Below are 20,876 nucleotides of genomic sequence, written 5' to 3'. Positions count from 1 at the left end.
CCACACTCAAGGGGACAAAGAGCTACATGTGGCTCATGAGCCCTTATATGATGTTCAAATAAATTCAAGAATTTTTTTGCAATTCACTTTCTAATGCAGAGAGTTCAAGATATTTAAGTTAGGAACTACTAATTTTAGGTAGATAAACCTGCTTTGAGAACATATACATAGCTCAGAAATATAAATATTACTTTAGGATTAACATATTTACTGTGAATGTTACTAGATAGATATCAAGAAGGCTGTATAATATAGTAGAGCAAATACTTAGAATTTAAAAAGAATCTTTAAGACATTATCTAAACTGTGCTTTATTATTATAATAAAATTAAGCATTCTTTTATGTCTGATAAATATATTCTGAATTAAGTCAGCTCAGATCACAAATACATTCCCTAGATTGTTTTTCCTCACTAACTTATAGTCTTAAAATAAGTAACATGAAATAGAATTTTGGGAAGTTGTTTTAGCTATTACATTTTCATTTTACTAAAAAATTGTCAATTTAATAAGGTCCTTTGAGCAATGGAGTTTATTCATTCAAACTAGATTTTTTGAAGATGGAACAAGCATTTACTCCATTAAATTACATATGGAAAAACATTGTTATTTGTAGATCCTGGTAAATTTTACATTGTACATTTTTCTCAATTTTAAAAAGTTCTCTGTCCTTTAAATTAAAAAAAAAAATACAACAACAACACATACTTGCTATTTTCTCTTATAACTTTTAGATATTTTCTTTGGAGATTATATATATATATTTCTCCCTCTCTCTCTGTCTTTTGAGTGCTTAAATTAAAAATAAAATAAAATAAACAATAGAATTCCCCATTAGATATTTAGAATTTTTTTCTAAAGCTGAGGTAGTGAATAAACTAAAAAGGTTTTATTTTTCCTAGCTACAACTTTATAGATTTTAAAAAATAAATGTTTCCATTGCACCGTTTTAAAAAAATCCTAACAGTAAATAAACTAAGTTTTACAATGTTCTCATTATTGCGAATATGGCATCAATCCAAGTATCAGCTGTCATATTCTATTAAAAACAGCACAACTATGAGACACAGACATAGAAGCATTTGACATTAAATATTCCAGTTGTTTTCTAATCATGACCCATTCATTTGATCAAAGGCTCTTTAAGGCAGGTAGCTAAGTATTTGTGTAGGTAGGAAAGAAGCAGGGAGATAGGTTTGGAAGAATAGAGAGAGGAAGGGGTAGAGGGAGGGAGTCGAAGAGGAAAGAAGAAGAAAATAGACTCACTATTTTGAATCTAGTCTCCATATTGCATCTCTAAGTTATATACTAAGGTTATAAACCTTTAACATAGGAGAAGTTTTCCTTATTCAAGATAATGGCTAGGAAGTTTTTAAGAAGTTAATGGGATGTATCATTTAATCCTTTCATCTCCTATTCCTATCATCTCCTATCACCGTGACTATGGAGATATGCAATAACCAGGTAAACAGTATTGTGGTCATATTAGAGTCTGTAGATCTGGAATCAATAAAAATAGATAGTAGCAGATCATACATAATTCATTGTGGTCCAACTATAATCACCCTTCATTCTTCTGAGTGATTTCAGCTACCTAGCAGATATGACACCCTGGTTGAAATGCACATTTTTGTCCTTGGCTTTGACAATTTTACTTTGAGAGAGAGAGAGAGAGAGAGAGAGAGAGAGAGAGAGAGAGAGAGAGAGAGAGAGAGAGAGAGAGAACTAAAGAATGTACATTTACCTCTCCCCATTCATATGAGCCAATATTGCCAAACTCTGTTCCTCCCCAGGAACAGAAAACAATGCTGCGGTCTGGTCTCCACCCTCTCTTCACTCTTAACATCAAGGCCTGGATGAAAGCTGTGATGATGGCAGTGCTGCTGGCCCATTCTTGCCCCCGGTAACTGGATGCTGTATGATGGTGACTGCCAACTATGATATACCGGTCTGGAAATAGAAACAAGAGCCATTAAAACAAAATACAAACCTTAACAATAAACTTAATGACATTTATATAATCCTATTGCACAACTGAGCAACAATTATGCAAAATTGTTCTAATAATTAAGACTACTTTACATTTTTCACCCCTGTCTGGTTTCACACATCTGTGTATATCAAAGCAGAGGCAGCTGCTGAACCCAATTATGAACCTCAAGCCTAGATTCATATTACTGTCCTCTGTGGCATGCATATTAATTAGTGAGGTATACAAATATGCCACAATGAAACCTTTATCTAACACTTTTCCAGAATCATAGTGGGAAGTGCCCTGTAAACAATGTCTGTATGCTCAGTAAATATTAATGAACTATTAAATACATTGAGGGAGCAGTTATTTAGTAGCTTTAAATATTAAAAATGTGGTAGTTATATATGGATTTTGCAATAAGTATTTAGGGAATTAATTATAGTTTTAGCCTCTCTTCTTCCTCTGAAGAATAAAAAAATCAACAACAGCCAAAGGCCAATTACTGTAAAAGTTTCCTTTTTGTATATTTTATTTTATATAATCATAAAAAATCTATTAGGTGCAGTACTAGAAAGGTCTCAATGACACATGGAATGCCTACTTAATGTATGTTACTGACTATTGTCATTAATAAGTTAGGCTAAAGACATGCTTCCAGAGTTTTTTCTCTGATTTTCTCATCAGTGACTATTATTGATACAGAGCTAAATGTATTTGCTTAGTGGGTCTACACATCTGTGTACAATGATTTCTTCATTGAGTATCATCGCATTGGGAAAAGTCTCATAGCTTGATGCTTAAGTGTGCAGATACTGAGGCCTGCATACATGGGTCTGAAGCCAGGCTATTCAACTTACTAGTTGTGTAACTGTAGAAAGTTACCTTAATCATTCTATGTATTAATTTCTTCAACCATAAAATGGGAACAAAAATAGGACTTGCATCACTCACTTGTTTGGAGGTTTAAGGGAACTACTATTTGTAAAGCTCTTTGAACAGTGACTGATACATGATAAGTAGTACACATGTGTAGAATAAATGAATCACCAGTTGATTCATGGTATCAAAGGGCTACCTCATGGGAAACATCACTGAATGAAGCTGTTTTAGATTCCACACTGATATTGGACCCAGCAATGTCTTTGATCTGCCAACATTTCATCTAAATTTAATTAATAGTATACATATTGTGTCTGCAAGTATTAGAACCCTGGGAATTCATTCCCTCATTTTCCAGATATTTGTGAAAGTTCTATTTGAATTGCAAGTTGTAAATAAGAATCTAAAATCTTAATAATGACTGATGATTGTTTCTAATTTTTAGAGTCATTAAAATTGTGTGATATTTTGTTTAGGATTTAAAGAAGATCTTAGAAGCTTTACTGATATGCATGGAAGTATACTACTGGTAAATTGATTAAATATTTTTTTCTATCTTTAATCTTTATAAGTAAAGGTTTTGGATTTTCAATAATAACTTGCAAATGCAGTGATATTGACAAATACAAAGATGGGCAAAAATAGGTTTACAGTTATTCATATAGAAAAAAGACATGGAGGTTATGATTATTACAATAGCTTTATTAACCCTCTGATTTGCATATTTACAACTGTAAACCAATTTTTGCCAATCCTTGTATTTCTAGTGCTTCAATTAAATATCCTTGTGATGGGAATTTGTTAAAATTCAGTGGTAAAATTTTTCAAGTATATGTATATCTTGTGTTATTGAGCAGAAATTGTTCAACATTTTTACTATAAGTAAATCAGAGGAAATACATATATCCCATTAATTTTGTAAGAGTTGGTTGGCAAGAAACTAAAGGAATATAAAACTTGATCTCAGAAATCTCTGGGTTAGCAACTATAGGGTCAATTTGACTAAAGTCATAGAGAAGACTTGTCCAAGGAAAACTAGAGTAAATTCCCCAAACAAATTAATAGAAGCGGCACAAGTGTACTAAAAAGACTGTTGCATTCGACACTCTATAATGAGCACACCAGACAGTAATAGGTGATTCAACTTCACAATGTATTTGAAAGTGTGGCTATTAATCTCTTAATACCTGCATGAATTATTTTTACTTTTTTTCCTATATATTTTAGCCCAAGATTCAATCAGCACCCTGTAATAAATGTTAAATTATATAAAATGTAACCAGGTGATCATTTTCATAAGCATCTCGAAACCTAAAGCCATGCAAACCTTAGGCAGAATTGTCAGTGGACCACGAGTCAGAGACAGAACATTGATAAATGGATAAGATTTGAAGAAAAAAGCAAACACACAAAAAACAAACAAATAAAAATGTTCCACATGCTGCCGAAACCGGTTTGGCTCAGTGGTAGAGCGTCAGTCTGCGGACTGAAAGGTCCCAGGTTCTATTCTGGTCAAGGGCATGTACATTGGTTGCAGGCACATCCCCGGTGTGGGGTGTGCAGGAGGCGGCTGGTCGATATTTCTCTCTCATCGACGTTTCTGGCTCTCTATCTCTCTCCCTTCCTCTCTGTAAAAAATCAATAAAAATTATTTTTTTTTAAAGTTCCACATGCCATTAAAACTTAAAATTTTTATTTCTAAGTATTTTTTAAATAAAAATACCTTTGACACTGCTACAGTGAATAAAAGAAAAACAGAGAGAGAAGACATTGGCTTATATAGCTTTTCTACACCAGGCACATACCAGTTAAATTTTGTTTTAATTTCTTATCTACTATGATTTACTTTTGAAGAGATATTGTAAGAAATAAAATAAAGATCCACTTTAAGGTTTCATACTGTCCCCCTCTTAGAGTATAATCTTCTGGTTTAATGTAATATAGGATATTTAACTATGCTATAAGTTAATATAGAGCAATTCTTTGTGATGTTTTGTGAAAATGCAGATTATAAATTCTTTACCATTCTTACCTGGAGAAGTCAAACCCTTTAAATATCCAACAACATTAGTAATTGTTTTGAATGATGTGACTGTTTGAACTTGCATCTTGACCATTATTTTTTCTGAAAAAGAAAATTAAAGGTGATTGTTCTCTATATTTTATGTCTTTTCTTACAATATCCTAATTTATTTACCCAATATCATCAGCAAAATAATTCTGAATAAATTTTTAATGATAACTAAAGATACACTTTTTTGACAAATATTTATTAAACACTTTGTATAGACTCTATTTTTAGGTATCTACTATGCAATGATGACAAACATAATTGCTAGCCTCACATAACTACAGAGCCAAACGTAGCCAATTCTAACGTTCACATTTAGAGATACATATAATGGAGTTCAACATGAGAGCACATAGAAGACAACCTTGGGGAGATGTGGGCAACTCATATTTTTAAAGAAAGAAAATACATATCAAGATAAAACCTTTCCAGAGAATTGTAGGAAATTTTCTAACATCAGAAAAAGAACATGTGGAATATAATTTAAACATTCCTGCATAATGCATTCTTACAGTATCACTTTGAAAACCGTAAAGCATTACACACATTAAAAGCATTAACCTCTTAGCTATACATACTTTCAAATATTGGATTCCTCATTCCCACCTGTGTTTGTAGGTCTCTCTCCTGTAGACTAAATCTCCACCAATTGCCCTGTCTCTTTGAGTTCTAGTCATGCTTGACATTTTTTTTTTTTTTTTTTTTTTTTTTTTTTTTTAACAAATAAGGCAAAGACACCCATCAGGAGGGATTCCAATCACAGCTCTAAAGTGATCTCTGAAGGCTCCAGGTGTTAACATATTCATCCTGTATTTAATGGCATCTGTAAATCAGGGGGCTTCTAGGGAGGTTCAAGGGCAGCCAGATGGTAGTGTTGGGGTGAGGTAGGATGGGGTGGGAGGCAATAACCAAACAGCTAATTCAAAAGAGACATGCGCTAGTTCTGAAAGGTCTTCCAAAGGCACCTCTGACTGCTAGCTGAAAACTGTTAGGATAAATAAGTTGCTTCTTCCTTGAAGGTGCCATACTAACAAGTTAAATGGAAACTCCATACATTGAATCTGTAAAAATTATCAATAAAACAAGAGGTAAAAGATCCTGAGAGAATACCTGAGGGACTCATGCATGAAGAAAAGAAATCTGCTTAGAGCATAAGAATTGTGGTTTTAATTTGAATGCTATGAATCTTAGTTTGTTTTATATTAATACAGCTTAGTTGTTTAGAATAGCTTCAGATCTACAGAAAACTTAACGGAAAGTACAGTTCTAAATATCCTTTCCCTTTCTTTCAATTATTAACATCTTTCTTTAGTATGATACATTTATTGCCTTGATAAGGCAATATTCATATGTTTTTACTAAAGACCACACTCTGTTTTGTGCACTTCTATGGGTTTTGACAAACGCATAATGTCATGCATCCAACATTATAGCATAGTAATCATACAGAATAGTTTCATTGCCCAAAATGTACTTTACTTATTCATCTTTACCCTCCTCCCTCCCTTCTGAACTCTGGCAACCACTGATCTTTTAAATGTCTCCAAATTTTTGACTTTTCAAAAATGTCATATAGTTGGACTCATATGTTTGTTTTTAATATGGGTTTAATTCCCTTTTCTAAGTCTGTTCCAAATAGCTCAGGTAAGTGAACATTTGATAAAAGAATCATTACCATACAGTTCATTATTTTTTTTTTCCAGCTTAGCGCTGACTAGGTTGGCCCAGTGGATAGAGTGTCAGCCTGTGGACTGAAGGGTCCCAGATTTGATTCTGGTCAAGGGCATGTACTGTGGTTGCGGGCACATCCCCAGTGGGGGAGGTGTAGGAGGCAGCTGATCAATGTTTCTCTCTTATAGATGTTTCTAACTCTCTGCCATTCTCTCTTCCTCTCTGTAAATGAAATCAATAAAATATATTTAAAAATATATCCAGCTTATTCTTTAGTTCGATATGGATGAAGAATTTTATCTGTTTTAAAACTGAATATTATTTTTGGGCTAATTCAGCAGCAAGAAAACTTTACAATTCATACAAATGTGCATGTACAATTAATACAAAAGTGCAATATACTGTTTGCAAATTTTCCTAACAGAGTGCTTCAAAATTTATAGTAGCCACTTTCACACATATACACTAGCTTTCATTGGGTCTCAATAATTTTTGAAATCGCCAAGTTAAATATCTTTTATTATCCTCATTTAATGAATGAAGCAAATAAGAGCAAAAACTGGGACTCTAACCTAGGTCTTCATATAAACAACATTTTTATCTGAAAAATAAAGCATCTCACTGTAAGACTTCAGTATTTTATTATGAGAAATGTATCATATATAAATGAATACAAATAATATAATATATAGTGATGATCCATGTCTGCATTTAACATTTTTTTTTTTTTACTACAGTTTCTTCATCATACCCTTTCCCAATGGACAAATAACTACAGTCTGATAGATTTAGTTCTTTAAGGTTGTTAATCATTTCCAGTTTTTTGTTATATAGATATAGATAGGTGGATAGATTGATAAGAAGATAGATAGATATAGGTATATATGTGCATAGGCAAAAACAGACATAAAGATTAAATTATTTTATAGGATATTTCATTTTATACAAATTATGTGTTTTTTGTTGTTGTTTTTGTTGTTTTTTTCTCTTGATAAGGCAATATTCATATGTTTTTACTGAACATATGTTTTCTCTTGATAAGGCAATATTCATATGATTTTACTGAAGACCACACTCTGTTTTGTGCACTTCTATGGGTTTTGACAAACGCATAATGACATTCATCCAACATTACAGCATAGTAATCATACACATTATACAGAATAGTTTCATTGCCCAAAATGTACTTTACTTATTCATCTTTACCCTCCTCCCTCCCTAGCTGAAAACTGTTAAGATAAATATAATAAGTTGGGAGAAAAAATTTGGGAGAAAATGGAAAATTTGGGAGAAAATGGATAATAATGGATAATTAGCATATTCCTCTCTTATTACATAGGACAAAAGCATTGTCTTATGTAATAAGAGAGGAATATGCTAATTATCCATTATTCCCTGAAGCTTAATGACGAACAGCTTAACCACCAGATCATAGATCTACAGGAGGGTGGGGCAGTGAACTATAAGCGGGCTGCAGAGAGCTATAGGAGGGACAGGGGAGGGAGGAGCTACAGGAGAGGGACAGGGAACTACTGGAGCATGGATTCCTGAGCAGGGCTATTACCCTGTTTCCCCGAAAATAAGAGTGTCTTATATTAATTTTTTCTCCCAAAGTTGCGCTAGGTCTTATTTTCGGAGGATGTCTTATTTTCAGGGAAACACGGTAGTATTTTTCATAAAAGTAAATGGAAAACTATAGCATTAATTTTAACTGCTAAGAAGTATTTCGTTGTAGAATTATCCCAGTTTATTCCACAATTCTATTACTGAGGATTAGTGAGGTCATTTACAAATTTTCAGCACTGCATTATGTTAAATAATATTTTTACATTTTTTACATTTGTGCCACACATTCTCAAATAGATAACTACGAGTAGAATTTCTGAACTATTATATAGTGTGTGTAACTTCAACTTTATTAGCTATGTAGAAAATGCTCCACAGACTTAAATCTTTACATTTTTGATATGTACAAAAATTTCATCATTTTCTTATATTGCATTGTCTTGATTATTAGTGTGGTTCAGCAATATTTTGTATGTATATTCATAATTCCAGTTTATTCTTCAACCATTTTTCCTTAACTTGTTTATCATTTAAGTAATTTTGTATAGTTTTTAATTGGAATATTATTGCTTGTTCATTACATGTTTTATAAATATTTTTCAATCTGTGATTTTTATTTTCTTGCTAATTATTATACTTTAAAATATTAATATGTTTAAATCTGTCAATACTGAGTACTGGGGGGGTATTGTTTGTTTTGTTTTATGTTATGCAGGAAATTTTCTTATTCTGATGTTAGGAAAATGTTCCTCAAATATTTTAAAAATGAATTTTCAAATTTGTGTGTTGAATCCAGACAGAATCTGTTATGAAGTAGAAACTCAACTTTACTTCTGCCCTATGGATAGCCAACTATTCTCACTTATTTTATTGAAGTATTAATTAAGTTGCTGTCATATAATGAGATCTAATTCATATATGGCTTTGTTTATAGCCTTGGTATTACATTTTATTTTAACCAGTACCATTATTTTTAAATTAATATAACTGTATAATGAATGAAATTATGGGTCTTCTATAATGATCATCTTTATACTCATGTAATTATTATTACTCAATTTTGTGGGTTCTTATGGACCATTATTTTCATATGAACTTATATATTAGTTTGGCAAGTATCATGAAAAAGACATTTCAGGATTTTATTAAGATTGCATTAAATTAATATACTCATTTGAGAAAATTATACTGAATCTTCTAGCTATGAACATGTTATATCTCTCAATTTATTTCCATTGCTTTTAATAAAGTTTGGTTGTTTTTTCATAAAGTTTTTATATAACTGTTATTACATTTATTTTTAGTTTCTCTGTTAATAAGTTATCTACACTATAAAGGAGAAACATGCAAATTGACCATATCTCTGCTACATCCACAAGCCACACTTACTAGCCAATTAGGAGTGAATATGCAAAGTAACCCAGGAACCAAGATGGCTTGGGTTGCCCTGGTGATGGAGGAGGCCAAGCTTCCCACCCCACCTAGCCCAGCTCTGCTCAAGGCTACAAAGTTTCAATTATATAAGATAAGTAAATCCCAGATACTTGCTTCTAGCTGGCCCTGGCCTCCACTCAAGGAGTCACTAAAGAAAAAAAGGATGGGCTGGGAGCTTGGGTCATTGGGGGATGAACAGGCCAGGATGGGATGGCAGTTGTGGGTGATTAGGCTTGTGGGGGGTGGGGCCTATGGGAGTAAGCAGATTAGCAGGGGGGCCAGTTGGGGGTGAACAGACCATCAGTGAAGGTCCTTTGGAAGTAATAAGGACAGCAGGGGGGCAGTTTGGAGTGAGCAGGCCAGCAGGGGGGCAGTTTGGAGTGAGCAGGCCAATGGGGAGGGAAAGTGGGGGTGAGCAGGACAGCAGGGGGTGGGGGCACTTGGGGTGAGCAGGCTGGCGAGGGGGGTGGGTGGTGGTGGTGGTAATTGGGGGTGAGCAGGCCAGCAGGAAGAGTGTTTAGGGCCAATCAGGCAGGCAGGCATGTGAGCGGCTGGAGCCAGCAGTTTCGGATTGTGAGAGGAATCCCCAACTGCCAGTTTAGGCCCAATTCCTGTAAACCAGCAGTAGAACATCCTTTGAGGTACCAGATTGGAGAGAGTTCAGGCCCGGCTGAGGAACACCCGCCCCCCCCCCCCCCATGCACAAATTTTGTGCACTGGGCCTCTAGTAATGTATATAATGTATTCAATTGTGTAAAAGCATGCCAATTAATTTTGCATCTTTGTCTTACAATGAGACTTTTTATTAATCTCTTATTATTCTAATACATGGTTATAGGGTTTTTATTTTCTTAGTTTCAATGTAAACAATTACTTTTTGAAAAAGGATAATTTTGTTTATTCCTTTCACATTTCCCTAGCTTTGACTGACTGTTCATATCATCTTGCCTAGGACTGCCAGTGCAGTGTAGAATGGGGCCATGGGAACAGCATTCTTTGGTCCTTGCTTTGTGTTTTCCACTTTAAAAATGTTTCCAAGATATTATTATTTTTAAAAAGATGTTTTCTATATTTTTCTGAAATTTTTTTTATCAGATTAGAAAGATGATTGCTATTCTTACTTTGCTAAGAGGTTTGCTTATAAAGCATTGTTGAATAACATTTTGAAATAATTGTAAGATTTTTCACTTTATATTGTGAAATAAAATGCATATAAATAAAATGATCAATCAGTCATATATAGATGACTGATTGATCATTTCACCTCTCATTCGTTCTTTCCTTATTTTGATATCTGTATTATACAATTTCACAAATTTTTGTTGTTAATTCTCACTTGAGGATTTTTTTTTTAATTGATTTTTAGGAAGAGTGGAAGAGAGAGGAAAAGACAGAGAGAAACACTGATGTGAGAGGAACACATCGATTGGTTGTCTCCTGCATGATTCTTGACCAGGGCCCTTGCAACCAAGGCAAGTGCCCTTGACCTGAATTGAACCCGGGACTCTTTGGTCTGCAGGCCGAGTATCTATCCCCTGAGCCAAACTGTCTAGGGCAATCTCACAAATGTTTAGAAATCTTTGCTCCATTTCATAGATTCTGTAAAAGTTTATACAGCAGGAGCACACATTCATTTTACAAAATAGTGCTAGGATTCATGCATAAAACTATTTGACCCTGATTACCTTCTGTGAAAAGGGGCAGGGAGGATTGCTGTATATTTTTATAATTTTATTTAATTTCATTAATATTTGTAAGCAAATATTATTAATAAAATTGTTATAATATATTCAGATTTTAATATTTTTATTCTAAATTCATTTGCATTTAGTTGTTCATTCTATTCTTATGCTTTAAAAAATCACTGCCATTTAATGCCATTTTGTCATCTTTTTTATTTCTAACATTAACTAATTTATGCCTTTTTTCCTTCATCACTTTTGCTAAAAGTAAATTAATTAATTTATCAATTTTCCCAAAGAACACATTTTGGAGTTAGTATGTAATCATTATTATTGTTTCTTTATGCCTATTTTGCTTTACTTATTGGCATTGGTAAATTTTACTTAAATATATTATCTTATTTTTACTTAACTTCTTAAGTTAAATGATTAGCTCATTACCTTTCATTTCTCTTTCTCTCTCTCTCTTTCTCTCTATCTCACTATATATATATATATATATACACACACACACACACACACACACATTGAGTTGAGTGGCCATATTAATATACGTTCAGAGATCGTAATAATATGGCCACTCAGTGTATATACACACACACATACATATGCATTTACAAATATTCTATGTAGCAATAGTACATTAATTTTGATCTATGGTATTATCTTATGATTCCAAATTTTAAATTTCTATTGAAATTTTTTCTACCTATGTATTAAGGTAATTTTTAAAATATTCAAATATAATGTATGTTACTGTTTTTATACTGTTGTCTAACTTAATTATATATAAAAAACAAGGCATGTATGCTACTGATACTTTGGTATTAGTTGAAATTCATTTTCTGACTCTATGGGCAATTACATCTGATAAATAGAAAATAAATAAATGGTCCCATATAATTCATGTGTGTTCCTTGTAATATGGCTGCATATTTCCATATATATGTCCAGTAGATCAAGCTTGAAAAATGTGTGGCTATAACTTTGTTAATTGTTTTATATATTTCTCCTGTTAAATTATTGATATATGTTAAAATGTCTCATGTAATGTTGTCAATTTATCTTAGCCATACTATAAAATTTATTTGCATATTTCCAACTAGTTTCTTGCATACAATTTAAAATTGCTATGGTTTTTTTATTTCTATAAAAGCATAAACTTTTTTCTTCATATTTTCTCTATTTCAATATTTCTCTACAGTACTCCCCCACCCTTTGATATTAATATAATTACTCAGCCTTTCTTTGGCTTAGTGTTTCTCTGATACATATTTTCCCAGCATTACACTTACTTTTGCCAGGCATCCCAGGAACATATATGGATTAGAGACAATTTTTATGAGAATTTCTTGGCTGGGATTTTCTATACTACAGTGGTAATACAAATGGTGAGTCAGGGAGTTTGATTTCTAAATGCAGAATTAATTTTTTTTTCTCCACCCAGAATTCAGACAGAAGAAAGCATTTCTCCAACATTGGGTTGATTTCTTTCTAGCCTTCCCAATTTCACCCCATGGTTTTGATTTTATATAGGAACTAGTGGCCTGGTACATGAAATCCGTGCATGGAGGGTGGTGTCCCTCAGCCCAGTCTGCACCCTCTCCAATATGGGACCCCCTCAGGAGATGTCCAATTGGCAGTTGGCCATCCTTCTCACAATCTAGGACCACTGGCTCCTAACTGCTCACCTGCCTGCCTGCCTGATCACCACTAACCGCTCTGCCTGCAGGCCTGCTCTTCCCCAACTGCTCCCCCACCCCTGCTGGCCTGCTTGCCCCCAACACCCCACCACCATCTGATCGCCCTCAACTGCCCACCCCTGCCAGCCTGCTCACCCCTAACTGCCTCTGCCTCAGTCCTACCACCATGGCTTTGACCAGAAGAACTTTCTGAAGGTCTTTTGCTCTAATTAGCATATTACCCTTTAATTATTATAGATGTTAGTTACAACTTTCTTATAGAAACATAATCATGCTTTTTGTCCCAATGTGATTGCTGTATCCGCACTCTAATTAATCAAGATCCATAACCTCCAAACACCAGGCAACCATAGGGTCAGCTCTTTTATTTCTTTGATTCTTTGTTCTGTGTTCAATCTTGCTTCTGGGTATTTGAAAATCTCTTTTATATTTGGTTTTGAAAACATTTTCCCTTCTATATTATACAGAGTTCCTAAGCATTTATATGGATGATTTCATATTACCCTGTCCTCTCTACATTCTGAAGTCTTGAGAAAAAGAAGACAAGATGTTATTCTGAGAAGGATGCTGTATTTACATGGATCTTTCTTATTGATAGTACTTTCTTATACATCACCGGATAAATCCCAGATCCACATAATGGCTTATGACATAGCAAAACACAGATTTTATCCAAATTTTATTTATATCTAAATATATTATGTTGATTCTAGTAAGTTTTGTTTTCTATTATTCCAAATCCATAATTGTAAACAAAATTGCAGAGTCCTTTTTCTTTCAATAGAAGCAGCTGAAGCCGGTTTGGCTCAGTGGTAGAGCATCGGTCTGCGGACTAAAGGGTCCCAGGTTCGATACTGGTCAAGGGCATGTACATTGATTGTGGGCACATCCCCAGTAGGGGGTGTGCAAGAGGCAGCTGGTTAATGTTTCTCTCTCATCGACTTTTCTAGCTCTCTATCTCTCCCCCTTCCTCTCTGTAAAAAATCAATAAAATATATTTTAAAAAAAGAAGCAGCACCATGATCACATTTTCAATTTTAATAATGAATGTCAGTAAATTCTTACATAAACTTTCACTCTCATGATACATCTACTGCTACTGGCATTGCTAATTTGAACAAACTGCTGATAAAGCAATATTACTTTTCATAAAAATAACAGTAGCAATCCTGTGCTTTGGAACTTACCCTATAAGAATAATTAAACTCTTTGCAGTATAGTTTATAATATAAATTACCGAAAACAACCTAAGTATCCCAAACATGGAAATTACTAAGAAAACATAATAAAATATCTGGCTGTTAAAATGTAAAATAATATTTAAGAACATGGTATATTATAAATGACAACAACATACAAAGAAGAACACATGGTAATCGAACTTGGTAAAATGAGTGTATTTATGGGGAAAATATCCAAAAGGAAAGATTAATAAATGAAAGCAAAATTGGTTTAGAAAAGCCTCCTCCCATCTGCTGGGATGAAATGCTGTTGTAAAGAGGCTTGAACAAACCTGAACTCGGGTATTTCCTTCTCTCTTCCACCTTCCCAAGGCTGCTAAAATTAAAACCTAAGAAGACTGTCACTTTATCAGACCATAATGAATCCCTGAAAATTAAGAATGCCTAGTGAACTGCCAAAAACAGAGGGTAGTTTAGAATAGTTGCATAGAATCTGACAAAACATGAATTATCTCTCACTATACACATCAAGGAAGATATAATCCTAACTTCACTCTGTCCCCCTATAAGTCTCAGGAGGTATAGCTGATATGTCCAGGGAAACATGATCTTCCACTAAAATGCCAATTTACCTGAGGTCCACAACACACATGAGAGAAAGTTAACACAAAGAACACATAAACTACTCAAAGTAAAGACAATCATACACACAGTACGTTCATTTAAAAATAAGCTTTGCAATTAAACTCAACATGGGAAGGAAGTCTTAGCAATAAACAAATAACCAGATGAAATTTTTTAAAAGTGAAATTAAATAACAGGTATGGAAAATAGAATATGAAAATAGATATGCCAATAAATGGAATGAGTAGAGAGAGGTGGTAATGTTAACATAGTTAGTTATGAACAAAGGATGGGAACAAAGGGAACCAGAGATTAAGCTAGAGTACCTAGGAAGGGGAAACTTCAGTCACTTCCTGAGAGGGTAATTAAAATTCAGTCTGGAGATTACTTATGAGAGCCCAGCAAAACAGAATTAAAAGAACCAATATAATTGATTGCTACTCTTGTTTTATTTCTTCAAATAATCTGACTGAATTGAAACTGGACTTAATGCAGTACATAAATTGATCTTAATTTAGCTCTTTAATAAAAATAAGGGTAATTGTAAGGGGAGAAATTGTGTTTAAATCAAAATGCCCAATTGTGTAGATTAGACTCTAGTTCAGTTAATTGTCTTCATTTTTTTTGTCTTTCAATAGAAATTGAACTGGATCCTGAATTCTTCTACTTTCCTTCAAGCACCCAAACTAATGTTTCATTTTTATCCCTTCTCTGACTTGGAATTCCTGAGAACTAAAACTTTTTCCTACAACTGTGCATGCCATACAGAATGTCCTTGAGCACCTGATGATATTATTAGAAAATATTCAAACTTTAGACAAGGAGGATCTTTCAGGTTGTCAATGCTTGCTTCCCCCCCCCCCCCCCCATTCCAGCAAAATAAACTTGTGAGCCTTACATCTAAACGCATTTTCACCTTATTAATGGAGAAAATTAGACTTTTTTTTTTGGGGGGGGGGTGGAGGGAGGGCTAGCAATCTGAATCTGTGGCAGTAACCTAATGTACATTCTTGTTACTCTATAGTCTAATCACTGCCTCTTATTTAATTTCTTGGTCCTGCCAGACCTGTTTACCTAAGTACTACTCCATTTTAGAGAGGCCATAAGCCATGAACAATTCACAACCCTCAGATGGAGTTATCAGCAATGGTGCCAGGCCAGGCCTTTAAATGTGGCCTCACAGCCCTCACCCTAACACAGGGGACTTTTTGCAAAGCTCATGAAAGGTGTGGAAGTATGATCCATATTTGGGGGACAAAGAAACCAAAGGATATAAAAGGAAAGCTTCCTCCATATTGGCTTGATCATGATTTGGAAACAGCCTCTCCTGAGTCCTGTACTAGTACAAGAGAAATATCTGAAAATAAATGGGGTTTTCCTGTACTCATATTTTTTGATTGCCTAGTAAATTATTTAATATACAGCCTCCAAAACTGGTTTATAATTTGCTCTGATCATTAACCTCTATTTTTATTTTTTTTCCTTTTGTTTTCATATGCATAAACCTTCTTAAATACTTGATTACTTGTTTACACAATATAAACTTCACTTTGGCAGCCTATTGCTGCCTCCTGAAATGACACTCAGCAGCTTAGTCGAACTGATTTGTCAATTGGGTGACACAAGATGGCTGAGTAGGTGAAGTGTGAAGTGGTATATGGGCTTCACTTCTGGAATTGCTATTTAAAAGGCGGGATGAAGGGACCAAAATGCTGCTACTGAAAGATGCACCCCCCCCCCTTTTTTTTTAAATATATTTTATTGATTTTTTACAGAGAGAAAGGGAGAGGGATAGAGAGTTAGAAACATCAATGAGAGAGAAACATTGATCAGCTGCCTCCTGCAAAATGCCCACTGGGGATGTGCCCACAACCAACATTCATGTCCTTGACCGGAATCGAACCTGGGAACTTTCATTCCACAGACGGATGCTCTATCCACTGAGCCAAAACGGTTTTGGCAATGCTTTCCCTTTCTGCCCATGATATCCAGACAGACACAACCTGCTGCAGGAAGGGGATCTTAGGCTGCCCCCTTGGCCTAATTTGAATTGAGTATGGTAAACAAGAAGGCTTCAGATGGGTGTGACACACCTTTGTCCAGGGAAGCTGCCTCTCCAATTAAATCTTGGACACTATAAAGTCAGTCCCTTTCTCTATCATCTGGTTCTTACTTCTCATTATACTTTTAGTTGCTATAATTCTCTTCATTTTGGACCATGCTTTCTCAACATTCTCGTCGAATCTGTCACCTCAAGGATATCCAATAGTGCCATCCTTTAGACAGTGTGCATACTGTCTTCCAAGGAGAGTAATAGACAGACTTGAAACTTACAAAACCCCTTTTCCCCATGTTTAGGGCCGCCTCCTCTTTTGGCTCCCTTCTTCTTTTTGGCAGATATCAAGCACCTCTTGACCTAGGGGTAGGCAGGACTACACCTCTGATAAAAGCTGGAAGAAGCTACAGAAAATGAGCTCTCCATTCATCTCTCCTTGTAACATGCAAGGGCCCCAGATTCTTGAAGGGGGAATGTTAGCACAGGCAACTAGTTAGTTATTAACAAAGGGAGGAATCAAATGTAATCAGATATTAAGCCGGATTAGCTAGGACGAGTCAGTTTCACGGTCACTCCAGACAGTCCAGTAGGCAGGAAAGCCTGGCTTTCCAGTCTCCCCAGGGAACAACCTGACTGTCCCTGCAGAGTAATTGGGGGTGTGAAGTAAACAGTGAAGGGGAAATTCCTCTGTGGAGGCTTGTGTAGTAGGAGCCAAAATGACCATAAAGCAGAGGAATCTAGCTTGGGAAAATCTGAGAAAGGGGCCAGATAGGATAGGGGCACAAAACCCCTGAAGAAATTTAGATCAAAAGGATGAGCATAAATGCATCAGTAATCGCATTAAATGTAGGGCTTGATGCTCCATTAAAAGATGACCAGATTGTATTTTAAATACAAATTGATTGCTATTCATAACTCATGTTTAAAAGCAGAGATACAAACAGGTTAAAAGTTTAAAAGATACAGCATAAAGTTACTAATCAAAAAAGTAAGTGTAGTTAAGTTAAATCAGACAAATCAAATTTAAGACAAGCCTTAGTATCTATATCTATCTATCTATCTATCTATATATATATATATATATATATATATATATATAATTTCATTTGATGAGTATGGCAACCAACCATGAAGATACAATATACAATACTCAAATTTACAAATATCTAAGAAATGGCCTAAAATATAAATATATCAAAAATTGGCAGAACTACACGGTAAAGTCTATACTCACAGTAAGATATTTTAAACCTAATAATAAAATATAGAATATCTGAATGACTAGATTTAGGAATTTAGTCTAAATGAATACATATAGAACACTACACCTGACATGCACACAATACATATTTTTTTCTCCTTGGTTAAAAAGAAGATATCAAATAATTGAAATAAAAATAAAAATAAAGTAGAAACAATTCATTCTACAATAAGTTGCTTGTACCACATACCACAATGCCAAGGAGCATGTAAGTGCCTAGCAGGCGTCTTCAAACTACGGCCCGCGGGCCACATGCGGCCCGCAGAGGAGTCTGATCTGGCCCGCCAGGTTTTTTGGGCAGTGAGCGCAGCCGAGGTGTTACAGTAGGAATTAGTAGTTCATACAGTCCGGCCCTCCAGCTCTCTGAGGGACCGTGATCTGGCCCCCACTTTAAAAAGTTTGAGGACCCCTGGATGGTAGACAGAGTTGGGAGAGGCTGTCCCATTAGAACACAGAAGGGCTTTTCTATGGAGAGGATAGCATTTGCACTGAGATTTAGGGAACACTTGGGTTTTGTTACGTGGAAACACAAACGTGCAAGACCTATCTGGATAACATTGAATAGAATAATAGTGAGAAAAACTGGACGCCTGCAGGGAATAGCAGGATATAGAACCAGAAAGTCATTCAGGAATCTGGCAGTTTCTATGTTAGTAAATGACAATGCTAACCCATTGTGGAAAAATAAAAGGGGATCATCAAAAAATAAAATAGGGTTGTACTCTAAGGGATTTTTGTCACATTTATATACTATAAAGTTTAGTTGGAGCGACTATAATTTGAAAGGAGTGACAGGTGTTTGAGAAATAATGAGAGAAGAATGTAAGAACTTGTAAAAATTGCTGAGAAACATTGAACATTGGATAACACTTGTTAAAATAATTTTTCTTCAGAGTATACACCTCAGGTTGTCTTTAGGTCTTTTAGCAAACACACAAATAAAACTCTAGACTGAATCAAAGCTGAATCATTTCCTAAAACCAAAACTGTCGAGACAGAAAGCCAGGAGTCTGAAAAGTTCTGGGTGAGTGGCAGCTCTCTGTCTCCCTCAGTAAGCCCAGCCTGCACTCCCCAGGATACAGAGAACTGACTGTACTTTCTGTTGACTTTGGACAATAGGTTCCCCACCTATGCTCACTCTGTTTAAGAGCCTTGATGGATAGTCCTTCAAAGTGATTTCTGAAGCTTTTTTTAGCTTTTGTCCAAGGACGTCAGGCTGGCAGCTCATGAAGGCTGATCTTTAGTTCCACGAATACTCTCTTATCAGTTTCCAGCTCAGACTCCCAGGTTCACTGTGCAGCTGACTGCTTGAAGAGCCATACAATCGGGGTGTCACCATCGCATAGTTCAGTGGCTCCTAACACACAGCTTATATTTGTCACAACAGCGTCATTCATTGAAACTGTTTATATAAAGAACGGTCACCTTATCCAAATGCATGCTATATGCAAGCTGTCTGAACACATTAAATTTTTATACCATGTTCTAGATATTTTATTACATGTTGATGGCCAAATATATTAAAGCCCACCCTTTTCTAAAACAAGCTTTTTTTTTAGCTTATTGTTTTTATGTCTTCTGAGGAATTCTCTTTTGGAGCTACTCTGGACAGGTTGATTGGTCTCAAATGTAACCAAAATCAAACAAACAAACATACAAAAAACAATGCTGGATTAAACTGTACTAACATTTAATATAAATATAAATAATGGATATTTCCTGAAAAGCTAAAATGTACTACTTGCCAATAAATTTTAGTGGATATGTTCAATTCATACTTAACTATTCTCAAGAAATGATAATATGTACATTCATGTAGCTTTTCAGAAGTTAGAAATATAAACCTTTGAAATATGTAAAAAGTATAAACAATATTATCTATAGATATTATATTTTAATAAATGTAATTTTCAGTAATATATATAATTTTGAATACAAATTAGTAACTATACATATATGTATGTGTGTGTGTGTGTGTGTGTGTATATACATTACATGTACATCCCTATGAGGAGAAATGACCCAAACTTACTTATGTAAAACTTATCACATCATCAACTGATGACATTAAGTTTTATGCAACTTAGAAACAGTCATTATTATATTCACCAAAAGTTATTAATAAAATATTTTCCCATTTGGGTCACTTGCACAAGTTTTGGCTAGATCCCCAGTAAGGGGTATGCAGGAGGCAGCCGATGGATGTTTAACTCTCACATCTGTGTTTCTCTCTCACATCAGTATTTCTCTCCCTCTCTCTTCTTATCTCTCTAAAAGTTAATTTAAAAATCTTAAAAAAAAAGAAAAGAAAAAGAAAAAAAAAGCTTATGTAGTGTAGACAGAAATCTCTGAAAGACTAAAGGGTCTCAGATGCCTGGTTGGGATCTTAAAATGTCAAGGAATGAAATGTCAAGTTAATCGGTAGACTACTTAAGCCCAGTTGCCCTTAATATTTCTAGTTACAGAGAATCTGCATTCTGATTCAAAAGAGATTTATAAAATGTTCCTATAATTTAATTTTCATTATTGCCTTACAACCTAAAATGGCACTGTAAAAGGTGGCATTATGTACTACTGTGGCTGAAATAAAATGTCAAGACAATCAATATTTGGCCTAACAGGTCCAGAGGATAAATAGATAATTGTAAATATGCTTGCTGTTTCCTAGGTAATGACAGATTGTTTTAAATAAAGAATATGCTAATATAGAATTTGATTTTTGCTCTTTGGAGATTTTGCTTTTCCTTCTGAGAAATATCTGAAGAGGATGAGT

The 20,876-nt window shown here is 34.6% G+C and overlaps 1 protein-coding gene across 3 annotated transcripts in view; it reads right to left on the bottom strand.

The window, feature by feature from the left end:
• Nucleotides 1-20,876, bottom strand: part of NAALADL2 (N-acetylated alpha-linked acidic dipeptidase like 2) — a 1,040,385-nt gene that overhangs the window by 283,502 nt on the left and 736,007 nt on the right. For all 3 annotated transcript variants that reach the window (XM_036443754.2, XM_045583692.1, XM_036443753.2), the window contains 2 exons: nt 4,887-4,979; nt 1,745-1,950 (listed from right to left, as the gene is read on the bottom strand). In XM_036443754.2, coding sequence (XP_036299647.1) covers nt 1,745-1,950; nt 4,887-4,979 — 299 coding nt within the window. The remainder of the gene's footprint in view (nt 1-1,744; nt 1,951-4,886; nt 4,980-20,876) is intronic.

This window comes from Pipistrellus kuhlii, unplaced genomic scaffold (assembly GCF_014108245.1).
Source record: "Pipistrellus kuhlii isolate mPipKuh1 unplaced genomic scaffold, mPipKuh1.p scaffold_m20_p_2, whole genome shotgun sequence".
NCBI classification, from domain to species: domain Eukaryota; kingdom Metazoa; phylum Chordata; class Mammalia; order Chiroptera; family Vespertilionidae; genus Pipistrellus; species Pipistrellus kuhlii.
Note: the sequence above shows the minus strand (reverse complement) of the source record. Positions and strands in the feature narration are given on the sequence as shown.